At 37.6% G+C, this 22,352-nt stretch overlaps 1 protein-coding gene across 6 annotated transcripts in view; it reads right to left on the bottom strand.

The window, feature by feature from the left end:
* SIPA1L1 (signal induced proliferation associated 1 like 1) overlaps nucleotides 1-22,352 on the bottom strand; it is a 208,819-nt gene that overhangs the window by 33,666 nt on the left and 152,801 nt on the right. For all 6 annotated transcript variants that reach the window (XM_069017525.1, XM_069017526.1, XM_069017528.1 and 3 more), the window contains 5 exons: nucleotides 15,390-15,493; nucleotides 14,052-14,209; nucleotides 9,891-10,467; nucleotides 8,516-8,790; nucleotides 4,693-4,968 (listed from right to left, as the gene is read on the bottom strand). In XM_069017525.1, the coding sequence (XP_068873626.1) occupies nucleotides 4,693-4,968; nucleotides 8,516-8,790; nucleotides 9,891-10,467; nucleotides 14,052-14,209; nucleotides 15,390-15,493 (1,390 nt within the window). The remainder of the gene's footprint in view (nucleotides 1-4,692; nucleotides 4,969-8,515; nucleotides 8,791-9,890; nucleotides 10,468-14,051; nucleotides 14,210-15,389; nucleotides 15,494-22,352) is intronic.

The following is a 22,352-nucleotide window of genomic DNA, read 5'->3' on the forward strand; positions in this document are numbered from 1 at the left end:
CACCTTTCAGAAAACATATATTGTAACAAGAAAAGATATAGAGGCAAGCCATGGGACACCAGAACAGTTTGTGTATGAAGACACATTGAACAGGCTGTTCTATGGCTCCAGAGATTATAGAGAAACTTATCCTCTCTGCTCCAATTCATCCAAACATGAATCACACTGGACCAAGCAAACAATGATTACTCACTATCCTTCATGACAAAAGAACAACTGGGTCTAGAACTATCAAGAGACCAACTAGCAGGAACCTGGATGAAGAGATACCAGCCACAGCAGTACAGGTGCACCCAGCTCCAGGCAATCTTACATAGCAGACAGCCAGGGGACTGTCAGCCCTGGCAGAGTGTCTTCCCTTACACTTGTAAGCATTTCTTCTGCTTTTCCCTGGTCCCCGCTGCTGGCCCATGTCAAACAAGAAAGACCAACTCATGACATGACACAGCATGGCTCTTTTCAGATGTTTTTACATCACAAGAGTTTGGCCACACAGCCATGCATACCAACAAACCTTTGATTCTTCCACTGCTACATCCAGCTCTAGGTCCCAGAGCTGGTAGGAAGCATGTGGTATATAATCTCATGTTAGCACATGTTTTAATTTGAAGAATGTCATGAGAGTATTTAAATAACAAATCCCCAAACCCCATGAGGCAGGCAATGCGTGTACTACAATGCTGACTTGACGGGTGGCAAGATGAGCACAGACACCTGTTTGCTCATATTCAGAAAAATACCACTGAGCTGAGATAAACTGCAGCAGATTAGGATTTTTAGGTAATATGGAAACAGTTTACACTAGATCCATCTGCAGGAATTAACCTATAAACTACTACTGGCACAATTACTATCACTGATGACATAGACATAATTCAAATAAGTATGGAGTCTTATAGACTGTGCTTCAAAGTTCTCAATATGACATAAAACCAGTCAATGATATTGTTCTCATACTTCCATACCATGGAATTTTACTGCCAGTGTGTGACCGCAATCATGCCATGGTTCAGTTTTCCATTTGGTTTAAAATACTGACTGTGCTCAGAAATTTTCTATTTAAGAGCTGTGAGCTTTTATCCAACAGTACACAACTGCAGACTGAAGTGCTCAAGTCCAGCAACATGCTCTGATCACTGATTTCCACACTTTTTCAAATGTCTCTCAAATCAAGTTTTAGTTAAAACTGGTTCCAGTTTATGACAAATTAATGAAGAACAGATTATTATCTACCATTCTCTTCTCCTTCCCTTGCACATTATTTCTTGATAGACTGTGGAAACCAAGTGTACAAAATAAAAACTGAAAACTGGGGGGAGGGAGGGGGGGAGAATAAAAAAATCAAGCTCTATGATTACATGTTCTCCAATAACATTAGCTCTGGTTTACTTCACACATATGTGGTTTATTGGGTTTTTTTTTGTTTTTTCCTTAACATATCCTTCTGATATTCATTCTGGGTTATAGGCTATATAGTATCCCATGTGGATTAATTAATATTGTGAAATAAGATGTAACATGGGATTTATTGAATTTATATTATTAGATTTTTCAGTCTTAATATTGCAGTAACATTAGAGATTTATTTTAAGATTTATAAAGTTTTGGGTTATTTTTTCTGCCTACAAATACCCACCCACATCAATAATGGCTACATTCAAGGATCCAGGATACTGTGAAGATCAGGGAAAATAAGCTAAGAAGTTGGATATATAAAGGGAATCCAAATAAAGAAAATTTAAGTACTCTTTTGGTTAGACACAGGACTGGGCATTTGTCTGCCTTCTCAGAATGAGGGATTGTCAAACAACCTACTCTCCTGCCTACAATAGCAGTCTCCATGGGGAGACGATGTTTTGATGAATATGAAGTGAAATCCTCCTCAAGACTGGTAATGCAGATTTTATTTATTTCTAACATATTTAAATGGGCTAAAGGGAGTAAAGCACAGCAGAGCACCATCACTGCTGCCTGCACCAGAAACATGCACAGATTCCAGCACCTCCCCCTCAGTGTTCTTTAGGGTAAATACGAAAGCTAGTGGTGAAAAACTAAATTAGACAGTAGTTAAGAGGGCCATGAAAATCCCATCTTTCTTGATTTTAAGACTTTACACAATAAGAAGTATCTGAGCTTCCTGAAAAGCAAAGCTTTCTTTTATCATGTAGAGAAAAGACAAACAAGTCTTGCAGTGAGCTTATTGTTGGAGTTTTTACCCCTCCAGTATTTCTTTAAAATGAGAAAAATGTATTTCTTCACTTTAACTGGTAAGACATTAACTGTTATTGCCTGTTCTGAGCTTCCCCCCCTCCGCAGGACAAGCCAGGACTTGCCTCTGCCATGTGCTCTGAACTCCTTTGTTCCAAGCGTGGGCAAAACCAAATATAACTCCAACTCTTTAGCAGTGTCTGACTGGCCGGCCACCCCGGGTCCGCCCCCAGTCCGCCCCTTTCCCCTTCTCCCAATAAAAGGACGGCCCGAGAGGGGGCCTGCGCTCTTTGGCTTTGCGCTCCTTCTGCGAACATCTGTGTGCTTCTGTCTCTGTTTGAAAGCTTCTCATTGTGGAAATTAGGCAAACTGAAGGCTATATTTCTCCCTCTTTGCTTCTACTGGTGGTATCAGCTTTGCAGCTATTTGCCACTTGTAGAGCTACTGAAATGCCGGATTGCCCGTGCTACCTCTCTAGGCTGCCCAAGGCTTTCTAAGGCATTGAACTACGAGCCTAGCCGGTAAAAAGCTGTGAGTATTTCCACAATTAACCTTATGCAACTGATGATATATTTAAACTTGATTCACCAAAGACTAACATGTTTAGCAGACCAGAAAGATGAGAAAAGACATTTTTCAGGCATCTGGAAAAATTCCCAGTGGAATTTAAAAGCTACTTTGATATTATACTTTTAAGGATGAAAGATCCAATAGAAGAACACTTTTTGAATAATAATAAAAAGAACACTAAAAGAATGCTTAGAGAAGAAAAAAAAAAACAAACAAACAGCTACATGCCCTGAAAATGAAGAAAATGAAAAGACAAAGTTTCACTTTTTGAAAACAAATACTGACTAAGAATACGTAACTTTCACTTTGCAAACATTTATCAGGTAATAACCCCCCTCTAAAAGCCTCTAGAGACTGGATAAATCTTGAATGCCTTAGGTGTGTGATGCCTGCATACCACTTTACACACAAGGAACACATAGTTGTTAATACCCCTCTCTCCAGACAGCCAAAGGCTCGCTCTTCGACACCAGCCAACCTGAGACTCCACCTAAGCTCTCTGGTTAATACCATGATGAGATGGAAGTGTCTGGAAAAACCAGCAACTCAACAGAATCTGATAATCCGTCACTGCCTTAAGCTTTTCCCAGGTATTACTATGCCTTCTGAATGACATAAGGAAATTGTACAGCACTGGAGAGAGCAGAAAACCCCATCAGCTCAGCTGTTATTCCTTCCAGTTCAGCATCTGCCTGTCTTCAGCTCTAACAGGCATATACAGCCTGATGCAATTTTTATGTTGGTCTAAATATATCATTAGAGAGCCAAGTCCAGCATTTCACTGGCTTCTGCAACTTGTTTTAACAGATAATCTAGTCAGGTTGTCTGTGAAATTATTAGTGCCTTCAGTGTTGCGAATTTTTTTTCCAACTCCCACAGATGGGAGCTTTTTAAGTATGTATTTAAGCAAAAGAAAGTAAGAAAATTAAGTCCTTAGCAACCATTGTAATTTTTAACAAGGAATCCAACACAGGAGTTTCAATTTCACCTTGGTGGTTTCTTGGTCTTGACTGTACCATCTCTGAACATGTTTTTTCATCCCCAGTTCTTCAGGATGTTAAAAAGATTTTAAGTTGTTTCATTAGAACTCTTTTACATTTTCTACAATATGCATCTTATTACCACTGCTTCATATTTTTCATCCACATAAAGATGATCAGAAACTATCTAAAGCTTTTTTTCCCCTAAGGAATTGTCCAAAATAAGAAATACAAGCTATTAACTTGTTCCCCTCCACAGATCTCATTGCAGATGCAGAGACAGATTTATATAAATAATCAAAACAATGAGTGTTCATTCAAACGCTATCAAATATTTTTCCAAGAAAGAATGAAAATACTGTGATGTGATGGACCTGATACTTTTAATAATCACCTTCTTGTTTAAAGAACTCAAAATAACAGAAAACCCCAAAACACCCTTAGAACAATTTCTCCTCTAGCCTAAAATGTCTTAGCACTCCCATATCAGATAAATTTGCTTTCTGTACTAGTCAGAATTCTCCTGCTAAAAAAAACCGTGTCAGATACTATTTCTGCCTTGGGTGCTTTAGGCGATTCCACCAAGCCTATGAACAAGATACATTTTTGATTTACTTTTTCAAAATGCAGTTGTTCATAACATTTAGCTCTAAAACTTTGACTGTAACTCATTTAAAACTTAAATAACAATACAGCAGTTTCAGAATACCATCCAACACAGGGAAACAACATCCCTGAATACTTCGTTCTGTGGTTAATCATGCCAGGAAAGGTATTTCCTTTTGGCTGTTGTTTCACTCATAGTCATGCTGTCTTTTGCCTAATGAAACCAGGATTAAAAGCAGTCTTCAGATACTTAGATAAAACTCCTGTGTATTTTTCCAGACAAGATTCAGAGCAGCAATGAAAAGCCATTTGTGAAGACAACACATACCTCCGGCTCTCCAATGGGCGCCCGTCACTAGAGATGCTTCGGGGAATGTTGGCTCGTTCTGTGGGTGGCATTTTTCCTTCTCCTTTTCCAGAGCTAATCCTAGATGGTACCGGACTTTGGATTTGAGATGGTACTTGAGCCACATGAGGTCCCTGTCCTTTGCTCGCATTTCGCTGCCATTTATTATTATTTCTGAAGGGAAATTTGAATTCATATGACATTCCTTCATTCACTTTGTACTCCATCACTGGCATACGGTAGTTTTCTGAAGAACTCCTGGAAATGAAGAAATTTAATATGCAGCTATAAAAAAATTTTAAAAATATATCCTGTTCACAATAAGAGAAATCTGAAGACAGAAGCTGAATCAATTTATCAAAGTATGAGATTTTTCTTTTTAGAAACATATATTTAACAAATTTTAGAAGGCCCGCGCAAGAAAAAGGACTGGTGATGATGAGAGTCTGTCTCTTCGTCCTGGAGAGTGATCCACAACAGACTACCATGGAATCTGCCTTGTTGGCCTTGCCCCTGATTCTTACCCACTAACAACCCTGTTGTCACCGTCATTAAGCCCTAGACAATCAAACACTTCCTAACCCAACGCCTCTCCTTGTCTATCCCTTCAGAAGAGTTTATAGCCATCCATTGCAGCATTCCAGCTGGTCAAGTTGATACTCTTCATCTAATTACTGGGCTATAAAAGCTAAAAAGGTATCTTAGAAGGGTATCTCCCCTTCTTAATTTAAAAAACCATGGGCTTTAGAACTTACTTGCACCCAGACAAATAAGACCTGAAATGTCTGGTCTTTTTGAAATATACCTTTCTGATGCACAGACATTAAAGGACAAGAGTCACGTGAAATAAGGTACTATACATAACTTTCAAACATCTTTGGCTTTGGAGTGCCTGTGTTGATAAATCTGCACGTTATGAAAAGACTTGTTAGAAACTGTAGTTGCCAAACCCAAAAGCTGCCCATTGCTTCCTGGGGAATAGCACAGCACAAAAATTGGACTAGAATAGGACATAAGCTAATGCAGTCTACATAAGAAGCAGGGCAAACTTCTGCATACATTTCAAATGATGTATTTGGAAACAAGATGTGATCTTCAGCTTCAGAAAGGATAATTTTGGTATTTCTCTTGACAAATATATATACCTGAGTGAATACTAAGTGAGTATTTTTAATCATGATTACTTTATCTACATACATCACTCTCTAAAGCAAAGAAAAAATCAGTGCAAAACTTTGAACCCAAAGCTCCACCTCTAAGCAATTACACCATTGAGGTGAGAAATATCAGTTATCTCTTCCCTGCAAAAACAAAAATCAAGACAGAACTTGTTATCTGGCTACGCTGACATAAGCAAGTTGCAGAGTCTAATAGGAACAGACAAAGTGAAACAGTCAGTGCTGAGGTCTTGCTGCCCACAATATACTCATTTTGTGGTTTTACTTTGGTCTACCCTCTAGTCTTGATGTCTAAATTAAATCATCAGTTGGAAGGCACAAGGTGAGCTTCTGAAGCACATGTAGTTCATCTGAAAGTCTCCCAGGCCACTCTGATGTGATCCATTGCACGGTAGACAAGGATGATCAGGATATAAGGCCACTCATGACTGAACTACAATATTGATATCCTTCATTTTTTCTTTTCTCTTTGTATTTTATTCTCTGCTGTTCTTTCCCTAGTGTTTACGTACTTAGTTTGGGTTTCTCTTTTTTTACCCCCAATGTAATTACAGTTTAACAAGCAGGAATGCACAATTTCCTCTTGATGCTGTGTCCTTAGCTTCATGGTCAGCAATCAGTCCACTAAATGAGCTCAGTGGCAGTGTTTTAATAACCATGTTTTAGTAGAGATTTAACCATAACAAGGCCTTCCTCTGTGTAGGGCATGAGAACATGAATTGGGGTCTTTGGATATATTTTTGCATCTCCTACTGACCTTGTACATGTGCCTGTTGCCAAGTCAGCTTATCTAACTGCACCCTGATCTTCCTCCAACTTCATGCCAATCAATTTCTTAGAATAGGGACTGCTTCTCATAGGAATGTAGTATTCCAAGCAGAACAGATTTTCATTTTAGTTAAGGTCTGCAGAAGTTACTGTAGTAGAAATACTCAGTGTCCTCCAGAGGACACAACAAAAGGACTCTGACTGCAGAATACTGACTGCCAAAAGAGAAACTGCTTTGTGCAAATATTTAACTGTAGTCTCTAATAATGTGTGTAGGATAGCTACAAATTCAGGACACAGTTCTTGAACCTTTATGATTCTGGATAGAACAAATGGGGGGATCAAGAGTTCCTTTATGGAATTTTTTAACTAGCAATAACCCACCATGAACATTTGCTCACCACAAGGCAACAACAAAACTGATACTGAGTACAGTATTTCAAAAAGTGCAGTCATTTCTCTTACTGTTACGGGTTTGGATACACTAAAAGCATGCCTGGTTTTGGCTGTACTTAATTTAGTTCAGAAATAATAGGATCTGTGCTTTCCACACTGATTTTTCTGCTCTAATCCTTTCACGATGATTGCAGCTAAACTTTCCATTTGCTCAGGCTGCTAAATACTGCACAAAAGCTTTCCAAATATCTCATGAGTGACCTTATGCCACTGCTCATTTTAATCCCTGACATGTATTCAATTTTCCACTGACAACTAAAGGACAAATAAAACTCCTTTTCTCTCTGCTCCTCTTTTGCTAGCATTTACAAAAGGAGTTCATGTTGTTTACAAAAAAAAACAAACACAGATTTTTCTCTTATACAAGTACCAGGTCTTTTCTCAGAAACATGATTTCATATCAATATAATAAATATGTGTTAAAGTTCAGCTCCAGTCCTAAGTATGCAAAGATTTAGCATATACCCCTACAAAGGTATTGACTAATTAAAAACCAGCAGTGCAAAACGCTCTCTCGATTTCTCACTCCAAGGAACCCTCTGAATTTTAGTAACTGTACTTGCTTCTTGGCAAACCTATCAGAATCCTTCAGCTAGCCTGCAGGCAAATTTGTTCTATTAAACATCATTCAATTTTAATCATATAGCAGCATTTCTAGGATACGAATACAGGATGTCAGGAATGTGGGGATTAGACTTAGTGATGTGGCTGAAGGCAACAGACAACGCTGAGAGTTCATAGAAATTACAAAAGCTTTAGTGTGAATTCAGGAAAGATGGAGGGACTTAATGTCCAGTTTAAGAAAAAAAGCACATATTACTGCTTATTTCTGATCAAGCAACATTTTTAAACTATAAAAGCAGCAATATAATTGACACGAACTTCAGGCTTAATACAGAGGGGAAGTGAGAGAGATGCAACAACATTTCTGGAATAAAGAAGAATTACCATTTGCAGCAATTTCTCTGGCCAGATCCATACCTTTGATAAACCCTTATCATTTCCAGCCTTATTTATCGTGAAAATAGAAGCATGTAAGTCTATTCCTAGCTTCCAAGAATTATATCCACAGGCATTATAAACTACCAACAAATGGGAAAGCAGGCAGGAACATGTCTGATCAATTTTGATGCATCCTAAACACACAATTATGACAAAAAAGTTGTTTGAATTCCATGTTAAATTCCATGGTTACATGAACTTCTTCACACATTATATTTTGGTATTCAATGAATATTTGGGGGGCATGGAGACTGAATATGGGCAGTTTTTCCTGCTCTCCTCTTCCAACCTGAAAATACTGGATGCTGTATCATAATTATACCATGTTTTTTTGGAGGCCGACACTCTGTGATGGTTCTTCCCACAAAACAAGATACAATTTCAGAGCTACTGCACAATACCTGCGTGGTGTGCAATCCTCATATGGAGGGACAATGACGACCTTCACTGTGACCGATGTCCTGAGCAGATCAATCATTTGCTCGTGGCTCAGGGTGGCCACGGCCACCTTGCAGATCTCCACCAGGCGGCTGCCCTGGCGCAGCCCCGCCTGCCACGCGTAGCCGTAGGGCTCCACGTCTGCCACAATGCCCTCGTAGTTCACGTGGAAACCCAGCTGGCCCAGGCCATTCCTGCGCAGAGTCATCTCCACCGTTTCACAGCCCTTGGTCACAAGCTGGGAATTGGAATGAAGACAGCATTTAATGTATTGAGACACCTCCAGGGCTAAGAGTGGTTTAGGGGCTCCATTTTTGAACAATCAACCAACTCCCAAGGATAATGGTGGGACACGATCAAGGGATATATACCACAGTCCTAGGTACGTAATCAGCTGAAATATGTCTTGTTGCTCAAACCAATATTTTCAGTAGAATCTGGTTACTCAAATTTCTGCCTTGGAATTTTTACTGCAACCACAGGAATTTTAGAAGATACATGGCAGCACACAACAGAAAAACACACGGAGTTACACAAGCATCTCTGTCTTTTACACTTTAGTAACCAAAAACCATTCTCCATTTCTGGCTGTTTCAGGAAACTGCAAAATTACTTTTCAGTCTGAATGTGGTAGCATGCAGCTAGTAAGCACAGTAAATTGGCCAACTCTTCCACGTACCATGAGCATGAATACCATCAAGAGCAATTTAATAGGGGCTAGATTTCCTTTTCCCTGGTTGTTACACAACTACAGCAGTGATATTACAGGAAAAAACAGTGAAATGTAGAGCATTCTTTCATGACTTAATTGAATATAAAATGAGCACGGACAGATGTTTTATAGGGAGATACCATGATTCACTGCATTTTTAGTTTATCACACGCATTTCAGAGAATATCTGAAGGTTGCGGTGGGGATTGGGACTGCACCCTGCTGGCAACATAATAAGTCAGTCTCAAAGATATTGCACATTCATTTGAAACAAGATACAGCAAGCCTATAAAACAGAGAAAGGGAAGGAAAACAAGAAGAAATAACGTGACACTTCTGTATTTGTTGTGTGGGAGCAACTTATGCATCTGAAGGACCTGGTCTTTTTAATGTATTAATACATTTTTCACACACACACAACCAGCTGAGGCTGGCTGATATCTGATAAAAGTGAAAGCAATACTGAAGTTCAAGAAATAAAAGCAGGGAAGTCCTTATAAATTTCATTATAAACAACTGAAACGGTTTTAGGAATCCCAGGCATTATTTAAATTGAAGTTTAACTTGGCCAAGGGGTGAGAGGAGAGAGCAAAGAAGGGGAACCAAACAAGAGAACACATTCTAACCTCCAGCCTCTTGACGATCTCTTTGATGTCATCAATGTTGCTGATGAAGCTCTCCAAAGAAACACATTCACCTCTCTCATAGAATATTTTGATATTTGTGTCTGTTGAAGTCCACCCTATCACATCTCGACAGGAGCAATTGAACACCACGCTTTTTGTGTCCTGTTCAATGAGGACTACAAACTCATTAGAGATGCCTAGAAGACAGTCTATTTCCATACCCTTGCTGTAGTCTTTTGCATGGACACTCCAGACAATAGCACCAGAACTATAGATCTCTGCTCCTGGATAAGGCTTGGACTTTTCCTTCTTTTTTGAAGCAAGCGAGATGAAGGGGAACTTGCCGGAAGGGTCAATGGGTGTGTTGGTGACATTCTTCTCTGCCAAGTCTTTCAAGTACTCTTGCCGGGTCCTGGTGGCCATCGCACGGAACTTTTCTGATTTATGAGCAGCATTCTCTGCATTAATGACTTTGGCTAGTAAGAAGTCCCTGAACACATTTGATTTAGGAAACGTCACACCTTTTGGAATAGGTGGGCCAAAGGATGGTACATCTCTGGATCTTGTCACAGCAACACTAAATGAAATAAAAGAGTAAGGAAGAAACATAGTGTTTCACTCTAGGCAAATTCAGGAGTTTTTGTTTACAGACAATACATTCCCTCGAATTTTCTCTTTTTTTCTCAGCAATATGCCTAAATTTACATATTAATGTTGACAGTGTGGAGATTATGCCCCCCTTGCTGGAGAAGCAGAAGGCCACTTTTTTGCATATATGCATTTTTGAGTCATTCCCAGTACCAAAGCTTAAAAAGACCTTCAAGTACAAAATTGTAGGGGTTTTTTTTTGATAAAGTAATCCCTCATGTATGGCAGTTCTGAATTTTGTTTGGTTTTGGTATAAAAAGAAACTTTCTAACTCACACTATTAAAAAGGCTAGCTTAGAATTTAGCTACTTAATGCTGAAAGGCTCATCTGAAAGTAATGCCAAGTGTATGATCAACACTAGAAACAGTTTAAATGAACACATTAAAAAGATAAAGGCAATGAAGTCATCTCACAAGGCCAGTTCCGCTGTGAAAATCATCTGGTGTCTGAATGCATATATACATCCCACTACTGTTTAAGTTTTACATTTCTGGACTGAAAAACCTCACTAGCTGATATTGCATACCCGTGATAGAAGACTACTCCAAAAATACCAGAAATAAACTCCTGAAAAGTTCAGATACACAGCAGAAACAGATACTTTCTTTTTCAACGCTTCCCTTTAGTTTCTGTACCAAGTGATGGACCAAGAATAAGACTGCCTTAGGCAACAGGGGCCAGCTTAGCTATTCTCAGTTGCCAATTCTCTTTTAATATAAATCAGATGAGAGTAGTTTGGAACCACTGAAGATTTGACATTCCAATCCAGTATCATTCACTTGGCAACCTGTCCTAAGAGACTGACAACTCTACTTCAATAGTTTTGTGACAAGAAATGTTCCAACAGTTCAAATAGAATTTACCACATATCCGTAACTAGATCTGAGAAAGCATTAACTAACTTTGGCCAAAATACCATGGTAATGGAAATAAAGAAGCATAGGATAAAACTTGATCACATTAGAAAAGTATGTGGTGTTTCACTTAGAACACTGGCTGGTATAATTTTCACATTTTGATTTTATCTGAATTCTTAAACATAATCAGAGAAATTCCCCCCAAAAAAATCAGTAACTAAGATTTCAGAGTAAATCTTTTGAGGGGGGCATATAGGAACACCAAAAATAAAAATTAAGTCACTCAATCTTTAATCATATCTTCTGGTTTTGAGTGGTAGGGTGTTTTGTTCGTTTGTTTTGCTTTTGCTGTTCTGAGCTGCTTGGGGATTTTTTTCTTTGTTTTGTTTGCTTGATTTTTTAATTATTATATAATTATTGATTTACTGATATTGAAAGATGTCACAACTGTCATATTTCCTCCAAATACATGCCAGTATATCTCAAAGTATGCAACAGGGGGTGCTCATGAAGCAACTATCTGACTCATCTTTAGTGGTCCTGAAGGGTCTGTTACTGAGAAATGGAAGCCTAAGTGTTAAACACAATTACTGGATGCAATGAAAACTGACCAGAAACTGCCAGTAAGATTTTGTTTGGTTCAGTTTTCAATGTCATGGATCACAGGGATAAGAATTCAATCTTTAACACATGCTAGAGAAGTTTTCAGAAAGTGAGCAATGCTCAGAGATGCCAGACTTTTGAAATATTGTTTATCTTAGCTGGGAGGGAGAATCACTGGCCAAGACAGTGCTTGATTTTATTCCTTTTATGTAGTTTTTAAACATAAATTCCAGTACATTTTTATGCTATATGGTTTCCTGTTTTGTCTAGAATTATGAATCCATGAAACTGTTCCAAATAATTCAGTGAAAAAGAGGTCAAACTTACTTTGAAAAGTTTCCTAGAAAAACTTTTCATAATAGAATTCTACAAATTTAAATCAAGAGTTTGCACTGAGAGGACAGAAAAGGAAAATATTTCAATTTTAAAGACAGTACAGAGAACATACGATGTTCTGGTGGTCTTGTGTATGAAAATGAACATTGACATTCTCCCAGCTATTCTTCCTACTTGTTTCCCCTCCCCTTAAAATTTGAGCCTGTACCAACACTAAAGCCAAAATTACTATTAAGTAACTAGTGAGGTTCCAGCCTTATAGTTGTAAACACTTGAAAAATGAGGTGATTCAGGAGTCTGAAGGTCAAAAATAGAACACTCATGATACTTAAATTTATTACAGTTTAGCAAGTATAAATCTTTCCCATGCCTTTTAAAAGGAAGAAATATATGCAGTCATATTACTTAAAGTAACAGACCAAAGCAGATCTATGTTTTAATATGTAATTCAAGTGTAAAATGCATCTGCAGCCCTTGTGGATGCATTTCGTACCTTCCCTTTGCTTCAAAATCATTTTTGGGGATAAGGATAAGGGCTGAAACATATGTCTAAGAGTTTAAGAACAAGCTGTGTTCACATAAATTATGCAACAGTTGAATATTTCAATAAGCTGCCTGAAAATGAGTATCAACACAAGCATTCCTAGTCCAGGAGAGTTAATACATGTACAAAGTTCAGCATCAATTTCAGAAATGCTCTGTGAACTTTACCAAAAACTTTGGAGGAGAGAAAAGCCTTTAAACCTTCTATATGTACTTGAAAAACAATGAATACACCAACTCAGACACTGCAGTCTTAGATTTTTCTCTAAATAAGCACTTGCCTTAATAAAATACTTACGTGAATATTTGTATTTCAGTAAAAACAAGTTAATTCTAAGGCTACCTCATTTCAAGATACATGCTCTAAATCCATTGCTCTGACATTTCATATCTTAAATGAAAAGGCTTTATAGAAGTTTTCTGAGATCAGTCAACATTAAAAAATGAAAATACCTTAAGAGTTCACTATATAACAAAGGTAAGAACTTTCACTGATAGTAAAAACAAGTGTAACTCAAAAATATTATTTCTATATGCTTGCAATTTAGTTTAAAAATTATACTAATAGGAATCTCCTCTTGCAACTCTTTATTATATGTTACTATCAATTACCATTTTCTATTTTAATCATATTGACTTTAAAGTCACATTAAAACTTGATTTTTTCCTGCACAATTCTCTGTCATTTCTTTGTTGGACTGAAATAAGACATGAAGATATTTCAGAGAGCTTAGCTTCTTCCTGAAAGGCTAAGTCACACTTTTTAACTGTCTTAATTTCAAAAATGGAGCATAAGCTCAGATAACCAAATTAACCGAGCAAAAAGTGGAGTGTTTTTTTCCTTTGTTCTATTTCTTTCAATGTAAAAATATTCTTCTAGCATATTCTTAATGAAGAAAAGGAAGTGAGAAGGCAATTTTAAAATAACCTCCAAGCGCTTGATACCCGTGTGTGTGCGCTCACATCTGACAGCAGCAGTCTCCTCACGGGGCGTGTTTCGTTTACATGTCTGTATGTGTCTGTTTACTTACTAAAAGTGTTTGAAATGCGCATGACTCAAAACCTCCCTGCCCCTCATCTTTCACTACGTTTCCCTACTGAGAATTTCAGAGAAGAATGCCAGCTGCCTTTGCACTCCAATTCCATGTTTTCAGCGAATCCAGCAACAGTTACCTGTAACAAACACTGTCAGTGCAGGGACTGTGCACTCTCACAATGACAAAGACGTGCTGGAAGTGGGATCGAATGTTCTTTGGGCTGAATGGTTGTGCTCCAGGCTCCTGGAAAACTATTGTCACAATATCATTTCCAATATGTCGTTTTCTCAGAAGCTTTAATGGGGAAAAAAAAGAAAATGGAAAAAAAAAAGCATAGGTTAAAACACAGACTTTACATAAATTTCCAATTATTAACTTCTCATTATTATAAATTACTATTGCTCAATTTCTTTCCCCAAGTGATACTTCAAGCTGAAAATTGAACAACTGAGGATTTATATAACAAGTACCAGAATTAGTTATTCACCTAATAAATTTCAGGCATGGTTGTTTTCATAATAATTTCATTTTTATGTGTAGCATAGATGGTGAACTTAAAAGGGAAACTTTTAAGCTAAACAAATGGGGAAAAACAACAAATTCTGTTAGCATTGAGAATAATCAGTGATACATGGAAGCAGGAAAACATCCCCCATTTCACACATTTTTACAAGCCAATGGTAGGTTCTATTTCAAGTTGAAAATAGCTGTCATTGTCCTTAAGACACACTAAAAATAATGTCCCGGTAGGCTTCTTTCAGTAAATAGAAGACTACAGTACAAGAGAAGGTAAGCTACAAAACAGTAGAACATTTAGTGTACAAAAGCAAACTATAAAGAATTCTATGTTAACTTCTATTGTAAAATGAAAATCTTTATTTTATTTGCAGAAGTACAAAGCATCATTTCTAGAATAAAATGCATATCCATCATACAAAACAATATGGCTTAATGTTTAACAACAGCAGGTACTTCAGTGTGACAAAGCAGTTCAGCCTAAGTAGTATAACACAGTTAAAAAAAAAAAAAGGGAAAATAAAGGATCTTGATAGAAGGATTTTGACTCATGTATTCTTGGGTAGTGCACTGGCCCACCCAGTTATCTCTGCACGTATTACAATTTGCTGAACACAATCCCTAAAGGGCAATTGACTTAGCTGTAGAAGGTTTAAAATAATTGAAAATCATCAGGTACACTGTGGTCCTTCTGACATGTGCTACTGACATCATTGCATACTATTTACATCATAGTAATGCACAATTAAATAGAAAACCAATAAATAGTCCAATGGAGAAAAATCTATGAGGTACCTACAATCATCTACTTTGCTCATCTCCCTGACACAGAGATGACCACTTTTGATTCCTTAAGTGTCTTTTAGCTAGTAACAAATAAAAGTTGTCATAAATACTCAATAGTTCATCTCCTGAGGAGGAGGAGGAAAAACTTCTAAATAGGCATAGCCTATCTTACCTGTTGTTTGTTGTTTGGAGTATATGGCAACATAGTAGAAACGTGGAACATGATTTCATAGTCCTTGTATGTCGTGTATAGAGAGTGAGTACCTGTTGAATCAGCTGCAGTTAAAGAAGACAAAATAAAAGCATTATTTTAAAAAAAAATTAAAAATTAGGTTTCATTATTATTTTAAAAAATCAGCCAAGACAAGAATTCTTATTCATCCTCAATCCTAGCTGACATATCAGCAAGTAAGAACTTGTTCAGAGTTTACTCACCTGCCAAAGAAAACGTTGCATAAAGAGAGCCTGTGCATTTTTGCACACTTTTCCCCAAAAAAATTGTTAGGAATAGGGAATGTATACCAGAAGACCCTGAAGAAAGCCTACTTAAGCATAAATAGTGACAACAAAGTCTGACATAATTTTCAAGCACCACCCAGTATCTTGGAATGAAACTGAACTGTAAGGAATGTGAAAAGGACTTCAGAAAGAAAGGCAGACAGATACTGAAAATGAGTACCATGATCTCATGCATAATTAAACAGCAAAAGACCTATAACTCACCATAAAAACAGGATGAGTTCTCTTAAGCATAAATATCAGGACTTGAAATTAACCATAATGAAATCAGGCAACACCTTCACTAGAACAGCTGCTTTATGGATAGGTGCAGTCAAAACCCCAAATAGGATGCCAACATGCTTATAACCAACGATGGAAAAAGCCCACAAAAATGACATTATGATGCTGGTATATTAATCTAAGGTAATCTCACCTGTTTTGAGTTCTGGCCACCCTATTTTAAAAGTTACAGAAGAAAGAGAAGGGATCCAGAAACAGGCCACAGAAATAATTACATGTGGACGGAGAGACTTCCATGTGGAGAGAAAATGATAAAAACTAGGATTATGAAGTTTAGAAAGAAAAAAAGAAGAGGGGGATATTACTCAGTTTACAAAGTGTTGGTTGGAAACAACACTTGACTACAGCGAATTGTGAACTTGTTTTCACTTACTTTCACTCTAAAAAAAAAGTGACCTTGAGAAATGTTCCATTAATTTAACTGGTAACACATTTAAAGATAAAATAGTGAGTATATTCTATTAAATACAACTTCTGCCCACAGTGCAAAAAGCCTGCCTTCAAACACAATTTGAAAAATAACTAGCTTTATATATAGAAAAAAGCATCCTGGCTATTTGAAGTTATATAAACACGCTTCTAAATTATATAATCCCAGCTATTTATAACAATGTGTTTTAAAAAGCTGTTATAAACTATATCTTGGAGTTTTTATTAGCAGAGAGATCATGTTACTAAGAAGACAACAGATCTGAGATTTGTGATGCATTTACAGTAACACAAGTATCAGTTTATTTACCCAGATTTTGAGAAGTTTGTTTCCTGTCAGATTCAGAATAATAAAATGGAGGTAGCTTTACCACAAATGAAACATAAAATGATCTGTAAAATGAAATTGAAAGTTTTCTATATCATAGCCACATAGAGATTTTGCACTTCCAAATCACCTATCTAGAATAAAAAGGGAATTATAAATAAAAGATTCCTACAATCTTAAAGAAAAAAAAAAAAGTAATTCTCAGTTAATGGTTCAAGGAGACTGGGCTCTCTTTTCCAGGACTCATCATTGCCAGTAGGATAAACCAGTTAACTGCTAAGTATTTTCTTTTTAATGCTAATTAGAAGAGCAGGACAGCTGAAAGGGGATCATTTCATCTTGCACTGTGTTCACAGCAGCCTCTGTCCTCTGCCTGATCATTGCAGTGCACACTCAAGGAGGCAGATGCACCCAAAAGTCACTTAAACATCAACATAACTTCATAACAGCTTCATCTGTTGAACTGTAAATACACTGATTTGTACATCATCTTTTAGAAATAGAGCATACAAAAATATTACAAATAATTGGAAAGGGGGAGGAGCAGGTGCAAAGAGATAGGGAAGTGAGACAGGGGAAGGCAGGCCCCAAAAGAGGGGAAGGGGCTCAAAAGGTTTTGGGGGAATAGAACAAAGCAATTCTGGCAAAAATATGCTAGAACATCTACATATTTAAGCTGCATTTCCAACTTTGCTGGCAGGATTTAATTTTAGGCAGAAAAAAGTTTTCTGAGAACAGCACTGATTCTGCAAACTAAATAATCAGACTACAATCCAAATGACACATTCCATAATTCCAATTATTTCCAAGCACTTTACAGTTTAAATCTCTCCTATTCAAATCCAACTACCAATAGAAGTCCACACCCACTACAGACTGTGCATCTCTCTCACCATTCAAATTTTTTCAAGTCCAGAATACTGTTCCTGAAGTACACCACCATAATTGCAGGTGTTTGCTTTAAATCGAATCACAGCTATTGCAATAAAATCCAAGACTGTGCACTGGAATAATATCCATCATTTCAGGGTCAGAACTGCAAGCCAGCACTGCAATCTACTTCAATTTCCTTCTATTTAACAGAAGCCTGAGAGATCCACAATTTCATTAGCACCTTTTTACACTGAAGACATCCCCTCTGGCCACCAGTTTATGGCATAGCTATTAATGATGCTTTCCCAGCCTTGCTCCATTACTGGATCTAGCTACTTAACTGAGGTGTTACCTGATCCTATTTTCCTTCCATCATTAATCATCTCTAAAAATCCACCTTAGTCTTCTGTACTTCCAGTGATTCTCATCTATATTCACAAGGATTAACAGACTCCCATTTGAAGTGGTTTTTTTTATAAAACCAGTAGCGCTCAAAACTGTGGCTGATACCACCAGCACAGTGCTGACAAATTCACCTCACTGAATCCACAGGACTTTGTCAGCCTCCTTCTACAGCAGCTTAACCTCTGTGCAGGAAAACTGTATAAAAACCATTACGAGTAGAAAATCTGACTCCCTGGTTTCAAAGAGAAACATTGCAAGGAATTGTAGGAGAACAAAAAATAAGTTATACTGATAAGGCAGGACAACCATTACTACAAACTGGAGTAAGGCTGAGTAAGGCTCACAATAAGAAGCATGAGAAGAAATATTTTCAGAGCTTAATGTTGCTCCCCTCTACCTTTACTTTGTCAGCAGCTGTCAACACTACTCTTATTTCTGTCATATACAAGGATTACACCAAGCATTCATGATGAACTTCTGTAATAGTTGTTTTCAGACACAAATGAGGACAGAATCTTTTATTTTGTAACATACAACAGTGCATTAGTAACACAAATGCAGAGAAATGCAGATGGACTTCCCTCCATCCCTATTTCTGCTTCTTAAGCAACTTAACATCTTAAAATTTGTTGGTCTCCCAACAAAAGTTGCAGATCCAAGAGTAAGTCTATCATTATTTCCACAAGGTTGGAAAGATGTTATATAGTGCAAGTTAAGAAGGTAATCTATCTGTTTTAATTCATTACAAACATTGGGGTTTCTTGACAACCCCTAAATGAAATGTCAGTTTGAAGTCCATTCATTCCCTAGATTTTTTTATCTACTTAAAAATATAAAACCAGAAGCTATTATGTCTTAATCAGAAAATCATGCAGTATATAAACATCTAGTACAGAAACCTACCATTATTAGCTTAGTTTATAATCTTATCAAATTGATAAATCATAGAATTCCCAACTCATATTAATCAACTTCCCTTATTTCCTGCATCAACCACACCACCACTCTGTTGGACACACATGCCATGTTACCAGGCCTAGCATTATCAAGCTGATCCCATTTACCAATTTAAAATACTGAGATGCAAGACTAAGTGGAAGGAAATAAAGCATGCATTACAACTAGAAAATAAAGTGACTGAAGTGATAATTTGAAAGATCACTGTGATGTTTATTACTTTAAAGTGATGCCCATAAGCTTCCTAGTCACTGTGGGATAGGTGGCATTTTCAAGCTCTATTTCCTATCCAAAGTCTGCAGGCTGCCAGGAGATAGACTGTTTCCCCTCTGGTAATTCTAGAAATAAACAAACAAAACTTGAAAAGTAGCATCTCTTTTTCACAGTGGTACTGGCAGATATCCAAAACTAAAGCCCTTGAAGGATCCAATACACTTAAATAGGCTGCCAGTTAATACGATGCATGAGATTCCTCTTTTTAAGGAATTGGCTCTGTCATGGATACTTACCAACTAGGGCCCTAACTCCAAAAATTTCTAAGAATAACTGTTCTGAAACTGCCTTTTGCTAGAGCAACTTTACTTTTCTAAATTTGCATAAATTAAAAATTTTGTGAATATTTCCAGAGTACATATACAAATCAGCTCATCTCCACACAGAGAAAAACCTTTCCACGTCTTACATCATGCAACTGCTTTCCACAGCTTGCAAAGTACTGTCAAAGGTACAGAAACTAGCAAAGTATTCTACATAGATCTGACCTTTCTGACAAGTCAATGAACAGACATTTGATTTAAGCACATCTTTGCAATCAGCCGTGCTGCCACGGAACAGAATTCTTACACATAAAAATTTCCTGAGTAGCGAGACTGCAAGAACTATTTCAAGACAGGGCTCTCTAGCAACAGAAGAGCACAGAGCTGGAAGATGGAGAAGCTCACTTCCTCGCTGTTTCAACAAAGCCTGTAAACCTAAGTCACAGTAAAAAAACACAACCCCCTCCTTTGCAGGTGTCTGTGTCAAGGCCAAGGTAAAAGGACCAACTGGTTACTTAGGGTAGCTATGGGAAACGTACTGCCTGGCTGTATTCTGCTGTTCACGTATTCCCCACACCTGAGACGCAGCTCTTGTGACCATCTCTGGTCTTCAGCATTCCCCCTACCACAAAGTGGCTTTTTTTCCCATTTCCAGTGTAGAATATGCTTTAAGTGTTTCCAAATGCAGCTATCTGAAGAGCTGAGTGTTGTGCCCCCAAAACACCTTCTCTTTCAGCATTTCCAGTCTGTGCTTTGCACACTGGCAGAAAGGAGAACACACCACCATCAAGATCAATTAGAAATGTTTGCTGCCATTGTTTACATTTACTGCTAAACCTACTCATTAAGAACTCATGCATGCTCACATGTAGTGACGTGTTTTCTCAGTAATCCTGCAGGCACTCTAACCTGAAAGATTTCAGACAACTTATGAGTTCCTAAGCAGTTCTGGCTGATGAGATTCTACAGATGTGAGCCTGTAAACCTTGACTGAAAGAAAATGTAGGAAATCCTTCATGAAAGCAGCAGTTTCCACTTAGAGGATTTCCTGTCCTCTATGCTCATGCCAAAGTGTTCACATAAAGACTTTTTGCATTTTTAGATACAGAATGGAGCTGAGTGAGTTTACTGGGCAACGTGAAAAAGATGCGCCAGCTCTCAACATGGAGGAGAACCCCTTCATTAGAAGAAAATAACTCTGAAAACCAGGAGAGATTCAGTCAACTTAAAGATTCTATTCAATAGGTGCTAGATTATAGGACATGAACTCAAAGCTGGAGAAAAAAAAACCTCTTTCCTCGACTCAGAAGCAACAAAAAGGAATTCAAAACATCTCTGGAAAATTCTGCTGTTCAGAAGAAAATGCAAAACGAGTACTTAAAAGGCAGTTACAGCTTTCTTGGGTATATTTGAGCAGATGAATCAACTCAATCATACAGCATTTACATGTACTAGAAACCAGTGTGCATGGACTGACACCAATTCACATCTTAACTAATCCAGAAGAAAGAGAGGATTTTGCTTTAACTACTCAAAGTAACAAGGTCACAATATAAAACCAGAAGCTAAATAAATGTTTTCTCTGTTTTCCATACACATTTCCTTTTTGACCTAGCTTATCTTTACAACTAATAGAATGACAGTTCAGAGCTGTGCAAAAGGAAGACTCACCTTGAGAATTATATGTATTTCCTACAAGGGAGCTGGTGAGGGACTTTTCCCAAGGACGTGTAGTGACAGGACAAGGGGGAATGATTTTAAACTGAAGAAGGGCAGGTTTATATTGGACATTGGGAAGAAATTATTTACTGTGAGGTGGTGAGGCACTGGAACGGGTCACCCACAGAAGCCATGGATGCCCCATCCCTGGAAGTTCAAGGCCCAGTTTGATGGGTCTTTCAGCAACCTGGTCTAGTGGAAAGTGTCCCTGCCCATGGCTGGGGGATTGAAATGAGATTATCTTTCAGGTCCCTTCCAACCCAAACCATTTTATATTTCTATGAAATGCACCCAAGGGAGGAACTACAACAGAGGGAACGAAAGTATTCCAAGTTAAAAAAAGCGGGCTCAACATTAAATATGTGCAAAATAGGTGTTAATTTAGGTTTAAAACCAAAGTAGGTTTTATAACCCTCTGAAGATTGATGATCAAACCGGTCAAAAACAGCCTGAGGAGATGGCAACATAATTGCTGTAGGAATTAAGGGCAGTACACAGAATGATGGAGCATTAAAGCACAGCAAGGTACTCTATTTGTGCCAGGAGACCCATGACAAGACCACAGCTTCTGCTGCACTAAAGCTGATGAATGCTTTTCAGCTTTCATGAATCAAACTCCTTATTTCATTTCCTTTGCTAAAAATAAGAAAAAAGGCAAAAGATCTCCATAGGAACTGGATAGCTCCAGTACTCAAAGAAAAGGAATACAAGACAAAATTTCCCTGAGTAATTTAAACAGATCTACAAATTGAATACAGCATGTGCTAGCTGATAAACAGGTATTTCACATGACTGATTCCAAATGCAGGGAGTTTCATTTATAGTTACGGTCACCCAAGATCATCTTACCACTGCATTTTGTTGCAATATGTTTAACAATTAAAGCTGATAACATAAAGCTGTAACATAGCTGCCAAATCCAGTCTAATTTCCATAACTCAAAAAAGAAAAAGCACAGAGGGAGGAATACATTTGACAGGATGACTAAGACAAAACTGCCTAGAAGAAAAACTGCATGCAACAGACATCAGAAAAACAGTAGATCAACTTTTCAAGGTGAAGTTACATAGGTGGGTTCTTGAAGCAT

Source organism: Aphelocoma coerulescens, chromosome 5, assembly GCF_041296385.1.
Source record: "Aphelocoma coerulescens isolate FSJ_1873_10779 chromosome 5, UR_Acoe_1.0, whole genome shotgun sequence".
Lineage (NCBI taxonomy): Eukaryota > Metazoa > Chordata > Aves > Passeriformes > Corvidae > Aphelocoma > Aphelocoma coerulescens.